Here is a 12,881-nt window from a genome sequence, read left to right on the forward strand (position 1 = left end):
CCAACAAATGTTTCAGAACAGAAATGTAAAACCGGGAGGGGGTGGGGGGTAAACGGGGAAATAAAACTTTGTAAATGCAGTGCTGACAACAGTTAACCTGAATTAAATTGTTAATAGAACAGTAACAAGCGTAAGACCATAGTATTAGGACCAGAAATAAGCCATTCGGCCCATCAAGTCTGTTCATTCTGTTGCTGTCTGTAAAGAGTTTGTACATTTTCCCTGTGACTGCATGGCCCTCCTCTGGGTGCTGTGGGTCCATCCACGCTCCAAACATGTATGGATCCGTAGGTTAATTGGTCATGTGGGTGTAACTGGGGAGCACAGGCATGTTGAGCTGGAAGAGCCTGTAACCAGGATGTATTTCCAAATTAAAAAGATAACATTAGTGCAAGATTGAGAGGGAACACAGAACAGTGTGTGATGTATTATATCTTTTCAGGTCATGGCTGATATATTATCCTTATCAACCCCATTCTCCTGCCTTCTCCCCATAACCACTGACACCCTTACTAATCAAGAACCTCTCAACCTTGACTTCAAATATACCTAATGACGACCTCCACAGCCATTTGTTGCAAATAAAAAGACACTGAGCTCCTCCAATCCATGCCAAAGTTCCTACCCCATACCAGCCTCCCAACACCACATCTGATCACACTCTATGGTACAGGTTCCGACACCTCTCCTCACTCGATCACTTGCTGTGGGAGCTAATTTCACAGTCTTCCTGCTTCCTGGGTGAAAAAACGTTTCTCATGAAAACCTGATTGGATTTACCGAAGACTCTCTTCTATCATTAGACCCAAGCTCTTATACCGCCCACAAATGGAATTATTTTCTCCATCAAACCATTTCTTCATTCCAGAGATTTCTAACTATTCACTCACTCTACCTTTTCCTTCCTGGAAAAAAGAGGAAAGACTGATTAAACTCCCTTGATAGTATCAGCACCTTGTAAATAGAGAATCTTTTACACTCAGTCTATTGCTTTTAAAGCATTGGGTACAGTATATTTCAAGCGGGGTGTATGGGATTTCCAAGGACAGACAGCATCTCTGTGAAGGGGCTTGTCTCATCCATTCTGGGGAGCTCACTCACCTTTGGTCCCCACCGAACACTCACTCCAATGAACCGTTTGCATGTGACAGCTGCCACACTCCAATACAACACTTCAACTGGTGGGCAAAACCAGGTGAGGGTAGCCAGTGGCCTCATACCCCCGTGAGATAGGGACGTGCCTGTCTTAGCATGTGAAGTCATCTCTGATAGACTGGGTGAATGAGATCCAATGGCCAAGAACGTGGCTCTGCAACGCTTTGTGGAGTGAGAAGGGCAAGACAAGGCACTGAAGAAGTCAGAGTCATCTGTTGCAACCAAGGAAGTCCCTCACTGTGACGGCTACTGGACCTAGACCTCCAAGGTCCAGAGAGTGCAACAGCTTTTCCAATTTAAAAACTCTCCTACACAGGTCTCCTGTCATTAATGGATACAATGGACAACCAACCATATTTAAACCATAGGTTGAAAGGTAATTAATTAGTTTGAGTGTCAAAGTTACATGAAGAAGGCAGGAGAATGGGCTGGAGAGGAAAAATAAATCAGCCACGATGGCCGAGTTGATGGGCCAAATGACCTAATTCTGCTCCTATGTACTATCTTATGGAAATGGGAGTGTGGTGTGAGTTTGTTCAAAGACCCATTAAGTCATGTGACTGCTCTGCATACTGTGGGACTCTGACCTCATGGATCCTCACGCCTTGGTGACTCCAAAGTCACAACCCTGCTTCAACATACCCTCTGCTCCCCTGGGGGCTCTGACGATACTTACTGCCGGAGGTCCGACTTGACAGTGCTGGAGACACGAGGGTAGCAAACACTGAAGAGGCCGCAGGCAGACGTGCGGGAGGTGAACCAGTCGCCGCCAGAGAGGCGCTTGACAAGGGGTACAAAGTGGCGCTCCAGGTCCGAGGGAGAGTGCTCCTTGGAGATGGTGCGCAGCGATTCCACGGCCTTTTCTCGCACCACCGTCTCCTCCACTGTGGCCAGGCTCTCTAGCGGGGGCTGACAGGGAGGGGAAGGAGGGAGGGAAAAAGATGTCATAAATTGAAAGCTTAAAACTTTGGAACATCTGTAACTAGTATTTTAAAACACGGTGCACTAGTTAATGAGCTAATAAGGTATGGAGGTTACTTAGGTTGTTGCTATGATCACCCCATAAGACAGAGGAGCTTTGAAGCCTGACTAATCAATAACCTTTCAACTTCTGCTTTAAATACACCTAATGACTTGATAGTCATTGAAGATGATGCATAGTGATTCCACAGCCTTTTTCTGCACCACCATATCCTCCACTATGGCCAGGCTCTCCAGTAGGGGCTGATGGGGAGGAAGGTGAAGAGAGGGAAAGAGATGTCTGTCCACAGGTGTCTGTGGCAATAAATTCCACAGATTCATCATCCTCCGGTTAAATAAATTCTTCCTCATCTCTGATGACAATTGGCAGTACTGATAAAGGGTCTCGGCACAAAACATCGACTGTTTATCCCCCTCCATAGATGCTGCCTGACTTTGAGTTTCACCAGTATTATGTGAGCGCTGTTCAAGATTTCCAGCATCTGCAGAATCTTCTGCGTTTATGACAAAGCTGATCTTTGTCCACTTCTTTTCTACTCTGGTCCCTCAGAATCTATAAATCTGATGATCCTCGTCTCAAATTTCTCACCTTAGCCTTTCAGGGGATAAGCGTTCCAAAGATTCACACCCCTCTGAGCTGGGAACTCTCCCATGCCAGTCACAGAACAGAAAACAGCACAGCACCAGAACAGGTGTTTCAGATCTCCATGTCTGTACTGAACTGAGCTAAGTATAGCTAATCTAACATCCAATCTGTACATGGTTGATATCCCGCCGTATTTGTGTGTTTATCCAAGGGCCACTTAATTACGTCCATCGTAAGACCAGAAGCCACAAGACATAGGAGCAGAATTAGGCCATTCGGTGCATCAAATGTATTCCTCTATTCCATCATGACTGATTTATTATTCCACCCCATTTTCCCTTTTCCCCATAACCTTTGACACCCTGACTAATCAAGAATTTATCAACCTCTGCTTTAAATATACCCAACAGCTTGGCCTCTACAGCGATCTATGCCAATGAATTCCACACTCTGGCTAAAGAAATTCCTCATCTCTGTTCTAAAGGGACATCCTTCTATCTGGATTGGATATGGAAAGGATGTTTCCTATAGTGGAAGAATTAGGACCAGAGGGCAGAGTTCATAGATGTGTACTGCTGAGTGTATTGTCTGGCTGCATCACAGCCCGCTCAACATCAATGCCCTCAAACAGAACATCCTACAAAAAGTAGAAGAATCCGCCCAGTCCATCACGGGTAAAACCCCCGCAACCATTGAGTACATCTACATGAAACGCTGTCACAGAAAAGCAGCATCCATCACTGAGGTCCCACACAACCAAGACATGCTCTCATCACTGCTGCCGTCAGGAAGAAGGTACAGGAGCATCAGAACTCACATCACTAGGTTCAGGAATAGCTATTACCCCTCAACCATCAGGCTCTTGACTCAAAGGGGATAACTTCATTCGCCACATTATTGAATGGCCTCACTTTCAAGGACTCTTCATCTCATGATCTGGATATTTCTTGCTTACTTATTAATTATTGCTTCTTTTTCTATTAGTAGTTTTTTATTAGTAGTTGTCTTTTGCACTGTCTGAATGCCATAGTTAGGCAGTCTTTCATTGATTCAATTAAATGATTATTATTCTTTATTGAGTATGCCCACAAGAAAATGAATCCCAGGGTGATATATGAACTTTGAATAATGATGCCTCTGAGGTTACAGAAGTCGACTGAGTGCATACAGACCCATGAGAGTGGATCCCATGGAACTGCAGCTCAATAGCACATACCAGCAAGCAATGGACATGTGCTGGGCCTCCCACAAGGGCAGTGAATGATCCCAGCTGCTCAGCTAAAGCAAGCAGTACTTCATCCTCATCATAAATCGTATCTGAAACACAAAATAAGTTAGTTCTTATTTATTTGTTATTTGTAATGCATTTGTTTCCACAGGAAATCAAGGGAATGAGAGCAAACATGTACAAAACTAGAGTTTAAAAAGCACACAGGAAGCACTGTGCACAGTTCCAGTCTCCGTATCCCTAGGTCAGACCGCACTGGGAGCACCGTGCACAGCTCCAGTCTCCGTATCCCTAGGTCAGAGCCACACCGGGAGCACCATGCACAGCTCCAGTCTCCGTATCCCTAGGTCAGAGCCACACCGGGAGCACCATGCACAGTTCCAGTCTCCGTATTTCCAGTCTCCATTTTATTTCTCGGAGTAGGAGAGAGGCCAGACTGCACAGGCGTGTGACGTCAGCCAGTTGAGCGCGAACAGCTTAAAAAGAAAACTGCCATGTCCAGCGGGCAGCGTCGGAGCAGGCTGCGGAGTGAGAGGGTGCAGAGAGAAACAGCTTTGGCTCAACAGCCTTCGGCGGAGACGGGAAGAGGCTTCCTGCGACCGTTGAGTCTCATAGTAACGGAGTAAGTTACAGTTTTTTGGTATTTAGTACAAATAGTAGCATTAGAGGTATGCATCTAGGATTAGTTGTGCTTGGAGTGCCAGATGTGGGGACCTTGGGAGACTCCCAGCCTCCCCAAGGATTACATCTGCACCAGGTGCACTGAGATGAGGCTCCTGAAGGACCGTGTTAAGGAGCTGGAGATGGAAATTGATGACCTTCGGCTAATTAGGGAAAGTGAGGAGGTGATAGATACTACCTATAGAGATGTAGTAGATAGCACCCCTGTGACAGTCCCCCTCAGAAATCGATATATCGTTTTGGATACTGTTGAAGAGGCAGACCAGACAGAGGAGGACCACAGTGAACGAGACTCTGGCATTCTGCCCAGCGCCGAAATCAAGAGAGCAAGAAGGAATGCAGTAGTTATAGGGGATTCCATGGTAAAGGGGACGGACAAGAGATTCTGCGAGCCAGACAAGGATACCTAGATGGTGTGTTGCCTCCCTGGTGTCAAGGTACCAGATGTCTCAGATCGAGTCCAGAGTATTCTGAGGAGAGAGGGCTAGCAGCCGGAAGTCTTGGTACATGTTGGTACCAATGACATAGACAGAAAAAGAGGGGAGGTCCTGAAGAAAGATTACTGGGAGCTAGGAAGAAAATTGAAAAGCCGGACCTCCAGAGTAATAATATCAGGATTGCTGCCTGAGCAATGAAGGTAAGAATAGCAGAATTAAACAGAAGAATGTGTGGCTAAGTAACTGGTGCAGGGGGCAGGGCTTCAAATTCTTGAATCATTGGGATCTATTTTGGGGAAGGTATGACTTATACAAAAAAGATGGATTACACCTGAACTCAAAAGGTACTAATATCCTGGCGGGATTGTTTAATATAGCTGTTAGGGAGCGTTTAAACTAAGTTGGCAAGGGGAAGGAAACCAAGTTGTTAGGGTCGAGGAAGAGGAAAATAGAAATAAGTCAAAAATACTGTGCAGCAAAGATGGCAAGAAGGACAGGCCAGTGAATATACAGGATAATTTGCTGCAAAATAGAAATATAGCAAAATCCACAACAGATACTGATCTAAATGTACTGTACTTAAATGCACGCAGCATTAGAAATAAAGTGGATGACCTTGCTGCACAGCTGCAGGTTAAAAGATATGACATTGTGGCCATCACCGAGTCATGGCTAAATGATGGATGTGATTGGGAGCTGAATATCCAAGGATACACAGTGTATAGGAAAGATAGGAAGGTAGGTAAAGGGGGTGGCGTGGCCCTGATGGTAAGTACCAATATCAAATCAATAGATAGAAGGGATATAGGATCAGAAGAGGTAGAATCCTTATGGGTAGAATTAAGAAATGGCAAGGGTAAAAAGACACTAACAGCAGTTATATACAGGCCTCCAAACAGCAGCTGGGATGTGGACTACAAGTTGCAGCTGGAAATAGAAAAAGCGTGTCAGAAGGACAATGTCAAGATAATTATGGGGGATTTTAATATGAAAGTGGATTGGGAAAGTCAGGAAGGTAATGGATCTCAGGAGAGGGAGTTTGTAGAATGCCTACAGGATGGCTTTTTGGAGCAGCTTGTCCAGAAGCCCACCGGGGACCGGCTGTTTTGGATTGGGTGCTGTGTAACGAACCTGAGGCGATTAGGGAGCTGGAGGTAAAGGAACCCCTTGGAAGTAGTGATCATAATATGATTGAGTTCAGTTTCAAATTTGAAAAGGAGAAGCTGGTATCAGGTGTATCGATATTTCAGTGGAACAGGGGAAATTACAGTGGTATGAGAGAGGAACTGGCCCAAGCTGATTGGAAAAGTAAGCTAAATGGAGGGATGGCAGAGCAGAATTGGATGAAATTCCTACAAGAAATAAAGAAAATGCAGGAAAAATATATTCTTAGAAAAAAGGAAATCATGAATGGAAAAATGGCACAAATGTGGCTAATGAGAGAGGTTAAGGCAAAAATAAAAGCAAAAGAAACGGCGTACAAGGAAGCAAAAATTAGTGGGAAAAATGAGGACTGGAAGACTTTTAAAAACTTACAGAAGGATAAGAAAGTCACTAGGAAAGAAAAGATGAATTATGAAAGGAAGTTGGCGATTAACATAAAAAAGGATACTAAGAGTTTTTTTAAATATATGAAGAGTAAAAGAGTGACAAGGGTTGATACGGGACTGATTGAAAATGATGCTGGAGAAATTATAATGGATAACAAAGAGATGGCGGAGGAACTGAATGAGTATTTTGCATCAGTCTTCACAGTGGAAGACATGAGAAATATACCTGATAGCCAGAGGTATCAGGGAATAGAATTAGGTACAGTCAAGATTACTAGCGAGAAGGTGCTTGGGAAGCTAAGTGGACTAAGAATAGATAAGTCTCCCGGTCCGGATGAGGTGCACCCAAGGGTTCTGAAGGAGGTGGCTTTGGAGATTGTGGAAGCATTGGAAATGACCTTCCAGGAATCAATAGACTCTGGCATGGTTCCGGAGGACTGGAAGGTCGCAAATGTACTTCCGTTATTCAAGAAAGGAAGGAGGCAGCAAAAAGAAAATTACAGACCTATTAGTCTGACATCAGTAGTTGGAAAGATATTGAAGTCAATCCTCAAGGACGAGGTTATGAAATACCTCGAGGCGCATGACAAGATAGGCCGAAGCCAGCATGGTTTCATGAAGGTAAGATCCTGCCTCACCAACCTATTGGAATTTTTTTAGGTAATCTCGAATAAGATTGACAAGGGAGAGGCTGTGGATGTTGTGTATTTGGATTTTCAAAAGGCCTTCGATAAGGTGCCGCATATGAGGCTGCTTAATAAGATGAGAGCCCATGGAATTACAGGAAAGCTATTGGAATAGGTGGAGCATTGGCTGATAGGCAGAAAGCAAAGGGTGGGAATAAAGGGATCCTATTCTGATTGGTTGCTGGCTACTAGTGGTGTTCCGCAGGGGTCGGTGTTGGGGCCGCTTCTTTTTACGATGTATATCAATAATTTGGATTATGGATTAAATGGTTTTGTGGCTAAGTTTGTGGATGACACCAAGATAGGTGGAGGAGCCGGAAATGTTGAAGAAACGGAAAGGTTGCAAAGAGACTTAGTCAGTTTAGGAGAGTGGGCAAAGAAATGGCAGATGAGATACAACATTGACAAATGTACGGTTGTACATTTCGGAAGAAGAAATAATCGGGCAAATTATTATTTAGATGGGGAGAAAATTCAAAAATCAGAAGTGCAAAGGGACTTGGTGGTCCTCGTGCAGGATACCCTAAAGGTTAACCACCAAGTTGAATCGGCGGTAAGGAAGGCGAATGCTATGTTGGCATTCATTTCAAGAGGAATAGTGTATAAGAGTAAGGAGGTGTTGATGAGACTCTATGGGGCATTAGTGAGACCTCATTTGGAATACTGTGTGCAGTTTTGGGCCCCCTATCTTAGGAAGGATGTACTGATGTTGGAGAGAGTTCAGAGAAGATTTACGAGGATGATTCCTGGAATGCAGGGGCTAACATATGAGGAGCGTTTGTTCGCTCTTGGACTGTATTCATTAGAGTATAGAAGAATGAGAGGGGATCTCATAGAAACATTTTGGATGTGGAAAGGTTGTTTCTCTTGGTGGGTGAGTCCAGGAGGATTTTAGCCAGAGGGTCGTGGATTTGTGGAATTCGTTGCCACATATGGCTGTGGAGGCCCGATCATTGAGGGTGTTTAAGGAGGAGATTGACAGGTATCTAATTAGTCAGGGCATCAAGGGATATGGGGAAAAAGCCAGAAATTGGAACTAGATGGATGAATAGTTTAACTCATGGGGGAGCTGTGGAGCAGACTAGATGGGCCGAAGGGCCTACTTCTGCTCCTTTGTCTTGTGATCTTATGATCTCTGTACCCCTGGGTCAGACCACACCAGGAACACCGTGCACAGTTCCAGTCTCTGTATCCATTTGTACAGATGATTTTGGGAGCAGTGAACGATGTTAGGGGACCAGGTTGAGTTTAAGAAGAGGGTTGAGTGGAGTTGAACCAAATCAGGGACTGGAGCTGGAGCTGGAGTCCAGGTCAGAGTGTTTTGCAAGTAATTCCTGTGGACAAATGCTGGGTCAATGGGTATGAAGGCTGGTCACCCCCCCCCCCCCCCACCAGAACTATTGCTGCTTGTGCTGTTCTGCTGAACAATGCGCAATGCTATGCTGGTGCCGGAATGTGTGGTGACACCTGCAGGCTGTTCTCCAGCACATCCTTAGGTTTGCTAGTTGATGCAAATGACACATTTCACTGTGTGTTTCCATGTATCCGTTATTTATAAATTAACCTGAATATGAGCTGCTGCTCATTATATTCTGTGGGCCTAATGTAAATATTACCAATGGTGGGAAACTGCTGGGCTAAAGGACACTTCAGGCCACACTCCCTGCCTGCCCCCACACTCACCTGTTAAAAATGGCAGCAGTTCATTTCGTGTTCTCTCCACACCCAGAGCCAGCGCAATGGTGGACAGCTTTTTGATGCTATTGAGACGGAGCTGGAAGAGAGGAGAGTAACGTGATGGAACCGAACGTTTGCTGCAATGAATCTGCCCGATTCCTAGTGTGAGCAATCCAGTGTTATGCTGAACTGGATTTGGTATCAAGGGAAGGAGACACAGTGAAGATAACAGGAATTATCTCTGACCCATGCAGTGGTCCTAGGGAATGAAGGACTTCAACTGAACTTGGGGTTAAGGGTTATTTGGCTCACAGTGTCTGGGCAAGCTGGAAATCAGCCCGATGCCACAGTCCAGCACCAGCTCCATGTCCCCGCAGGTCAGACCAGACTGTTCCCAGTGAACGTCCCACAGCAGTTAGCCCATGGAGTTGGTCCCTGCAGTTAATGCATCAGGCTGGGCAATCTCGACCCTCACCTCAGGATCCCTCATACCTCCTTCCTCCTCCTCTTGCCCCTTTAGACCCTCGCCCCAGGCTCCCCACCTCCCTCTCCCTCCACACCTCCTACCCTCACCTCAGGCTTCTCCGCGCCACATCAGACCCTCCTCCCTCCCTCCACCTCACTTTCCACTTTCTTTCTCCCCTCAGACCTTCCTTCACTTTCCCTCCCTTCCCTCAGACCTTCCTTCCTTCCTTCCTTCTTCCTCCCCTTCCCTCAGACCTTCCTCGCTCGCTCCCTCCCCCACCTGCACGTCCTCATTCCTCAGCTCGTCGATCAGCACCGCGATCGGGTACAGAGAATCGTCCCCGTCCCCAGACGTCGCCGCCATCTCCCCACCGCGCACGCGCCCTCGCGCTGGGTACCGGCCGCCCGCATAACTTGCGCATACGCAGCTCGCCGGAAGCCGTCATTGCCGGCCAACAGCGGTCCGGCGACCACCGCATGCGCATTGTCTTGCTACGCACCCGAAGCGGAGGACTTGCTGAGCCGAGCTTTTGAGGTGGACAACTCTGCCATCCAGGCTCTACCTGAACCCTAGGATATTAAAGATGTCTGTATCCTGCCTTCCGCAGCATTGACTGAAGAGTGCAAAATCATCCATTATTTCTGGGAGAAAGTTAGAGTGAAATGATAAAGGTTTAGTATGTGGAGAGGAGACGATGGGCACTTCTAGGAAAGACAGATTAGAATATTTTCTAAATGGTCATAACTATGGAATTACAATCAATGCTCGGCATAGTACAAGATACCATTGAAAATCCAAGGCAACAAGGTGGCATAATGCCTGTACAGGTTGAATTCCCACCACTATCTGAAAGTCCATATGTTCTTCTAGTAAACGTGTGGGTTTCCTCTAAGTGTTCCAGTTTTCTCCCACTCCCAAAGATGTACAGTTTAGTACATCCGAGATGGTACTGGTGAACCATGGCGACTTCTGCAGTGTACAGACAATACATCGAAATATACCTCACTGTTACCATCAGGTAGGAGGTACAGAAGCCTGAAGGCACACACTCAGTGATTCAGGAACAGCTTCTTTCCCATCTGCCATACGATTCCTAAATGGACATTGAACCCTTGGACACTACCTCACTTTATTTAATATACAGTATTTCTGATTTTTGCACACTTTAAAAAAAAATAAATATATGTATACTTTAGTTGATTTACTTGTCTATTATTATAACCATATAACAATTACAGCATGGAAACAGGCCATCTTGGCCCTTCTAGTCCGTGCCAAATTTCTACTCTCATCTAGTCCCACCGACCTGCACTCAGCCCATAACCCTCCATTCCTCTCCTGTCCATATATCCATCCAATTGAACTTTAAATGACAACATCAAACCCGCCTCAACCACTTCTGCTGGAAGCTCATTCCACACAGCTACCACTCTCTGAGTAAAGAAGTTCCCCCTCATGTTACCCCTAAACTTTTGCCCTTTGACTCTCAACTCATGTCCTCTTGTTTGAATTTCCCCTACTGTCAATGGAAAAAGCCTATCCATGTCAACTCTATCAATCCCCCTCATAATTTTAAACACCTCTATCAAGCCCCCACTCAACCTTCTACGCTCCAAAGAATAAAGACCTAACTTGTTCAACCTTTCTCTGTAACTTAGGAGATGAAACCCAGGCAACATTTTAGTAAACCTCCTCCGTACTCCCTCTATTTTATTGACATCTTTCCTTTAATTCGGTGACCAGAACTGTACAAAATACTCCAAATTAGGCCTTACCAATGCGTCCATTATATCCCATCTCCTATACTCAATACTCTGATTAATAAAGGCCAGCATACCAAAAGCTTTCTTCACCACCCTATCCACATGAGATTCTACCTTCAGGGAACTATGCACCATTATTCCTAGATCCCTCTGTTCTACAGCATTCTTCAATGCCCTACCATTTACCATGGATGTCCTATTTTGATTAGTCCAACCAAAATGTAGCACCTCACATTTTTCAGCATTAAACTCCATCTGCCATCTTTCAGCCCACTCTTCTAACTGGCCTAAATCTCTCTGCAAGCTTTGAAAACCTACTTCATTATCCACAACGCCACCTATTTTAGTATCATCTGCATACTTACTAATCCAATTTACCACCCCATCACCCAGATCAGTAATATATATGACAAACAACATTGGACCCAGTACAGATCCCTGAGGCACACCACTAGTCACCGACCTCCATTCCGACACACAGTTATCCACCACTACTCTCTGGCGTCTCCCATATAGCCACTGTTTTTACTACTTCTAGCATTTTACTACTTCGATATTAATGCCTAACCATTGAACCTTCCTAACTAACCTTGCGTGTGGAACCTTGTCAAAGGCCTTACTGAAGTCCATATAGACAACATCCACCGCTTTACCCTCATCAACTTTCTTAGTAACCTCTTCAAAAAATTCAAAAAGATTTGTCAAACATGACCTTCCACGCACAAATCCATGTTGACTGTTTCTAATCAGACCCTGTCTATCCAGATAATTATATATACCATCTCTAAGAATACTTTCCATCAATTTACCCACCACTGACGTCAAACTCATAGGCCGATAATTGCTAGGTTTACTCTTAGAACCCTTTTTAAACAATGGAACCACATGAGCAATACGCCAATCCTCCGGCACCATCCCCGTTTCTAATGACATTTGAAATATTTCTGTCAGAGCCCCTGCTATTTCCACACTAACTTCCCTCAAGGTCCTAGGGAATATCTTGTCCGGACCCGGAGCCTTATTCACTTTTATATTCCTTAAAAATGCCAGTACTCCCTCTTCTTTAATCATCATACTTTCCATAACTACCCTTCTTGTTTCCTTTATCTTACACAATTCAATATCCTTCTCCTTAGTGAATACCGAAGAAAAGAAATTGTTCAAAATCTCCCCCATCTCTTTTGGCTCAGCACATAGCCGTCCACTCTGATCTTCTAAGGGACCAATTTTATCCCTCACTAACCTTTTGCTATTAACATAACTGTAGAAACTCTTTGGATTTATTTTCACCTTACTTGCAAAAGCAGCCTTGTATCTTCTTTTAACTTTTCTAATTTCTTTCTTAAGATTCTTTTCACATTCTTTATATTCTCGAGCTGCCTGTACTTATTGAAGATCCCTCTCTTTTTCCAAACCAAGTTTCCAATATCCCTTGAAAACCATGGCTCTCTCAAACTTTTAACCTTTCCTTTCAATCTAACAGGAACATAAAGATCCTGCACCCTCAAAATTTCACCTTTAAATGACCTCCATTTCTCTATTATATCCTTCCCATAAAACAAATTGTCTCAATCCACTCCTTCTGAATCCTTTCACATCTCCTCAAAGTTAGCCTTTCTCCAATCAAAAATCTCAATCCTGGGTCCAGTCCTATTCTTCTCCATAATTATA

General features: G+C 44.7%; 1 protein-coding gene across 1 annotated transcript in view; it reads right to left on the bottom strand.

Annotated features, from left to right (window-relative positions):
* Positions 1–9,823, bottom strand: part of LOC140191992 (serine/threonine-protein phosphatase 2A 65 kDa regulatory subunit A beta isoform-like) — a gene marked incomplete at its 3' end in the record, with an annotated part of 60,317 nt that extends 50,494 nt beyond the window's left edge. Inside the window, exons 1-4 of the mRNA XM_072249905.1 lie at positions 9,727–9,823; positions 8,988–9,078; positions 3,939–4,039; positions 1,832–2,064 (exon numbers count right to left, since the gene is read on the bottom strand). Of these exons, the coding sequence (XP_072106006.1) occupies positions 1,832–2,064; positions 3,939–4,039; positions 8,988–9,078; positions 9,727–9,810 (509 nt within the window). The remainder of the gene's footprint in view (positions 1–1,831; positions 2,065–3,938; positions 4,040–8,987; positions 9,079–9,726) is intronic.
* Positions 9,824–12,881: the final 3,058 nt, after the last annotated feature.

The sequence above is a fragment of the Mobula birostris genome (genome assembly GCF_030028105.1).
Source record: "Mobula birostris isolate sMobBir1 chromosome 8 unlocalized genomic scaffold, sMobBir1.hap1 SUPER_8_unloc_1, whole genome shotgun sequence".
Taxonomy (NCBI): domain Eukaryota; kingdom Metazoa; phylum Chordata; class Chondrichthyes; order Myliobatiformes; family Myliobatidae; genus Mobula; species Mobula birostris.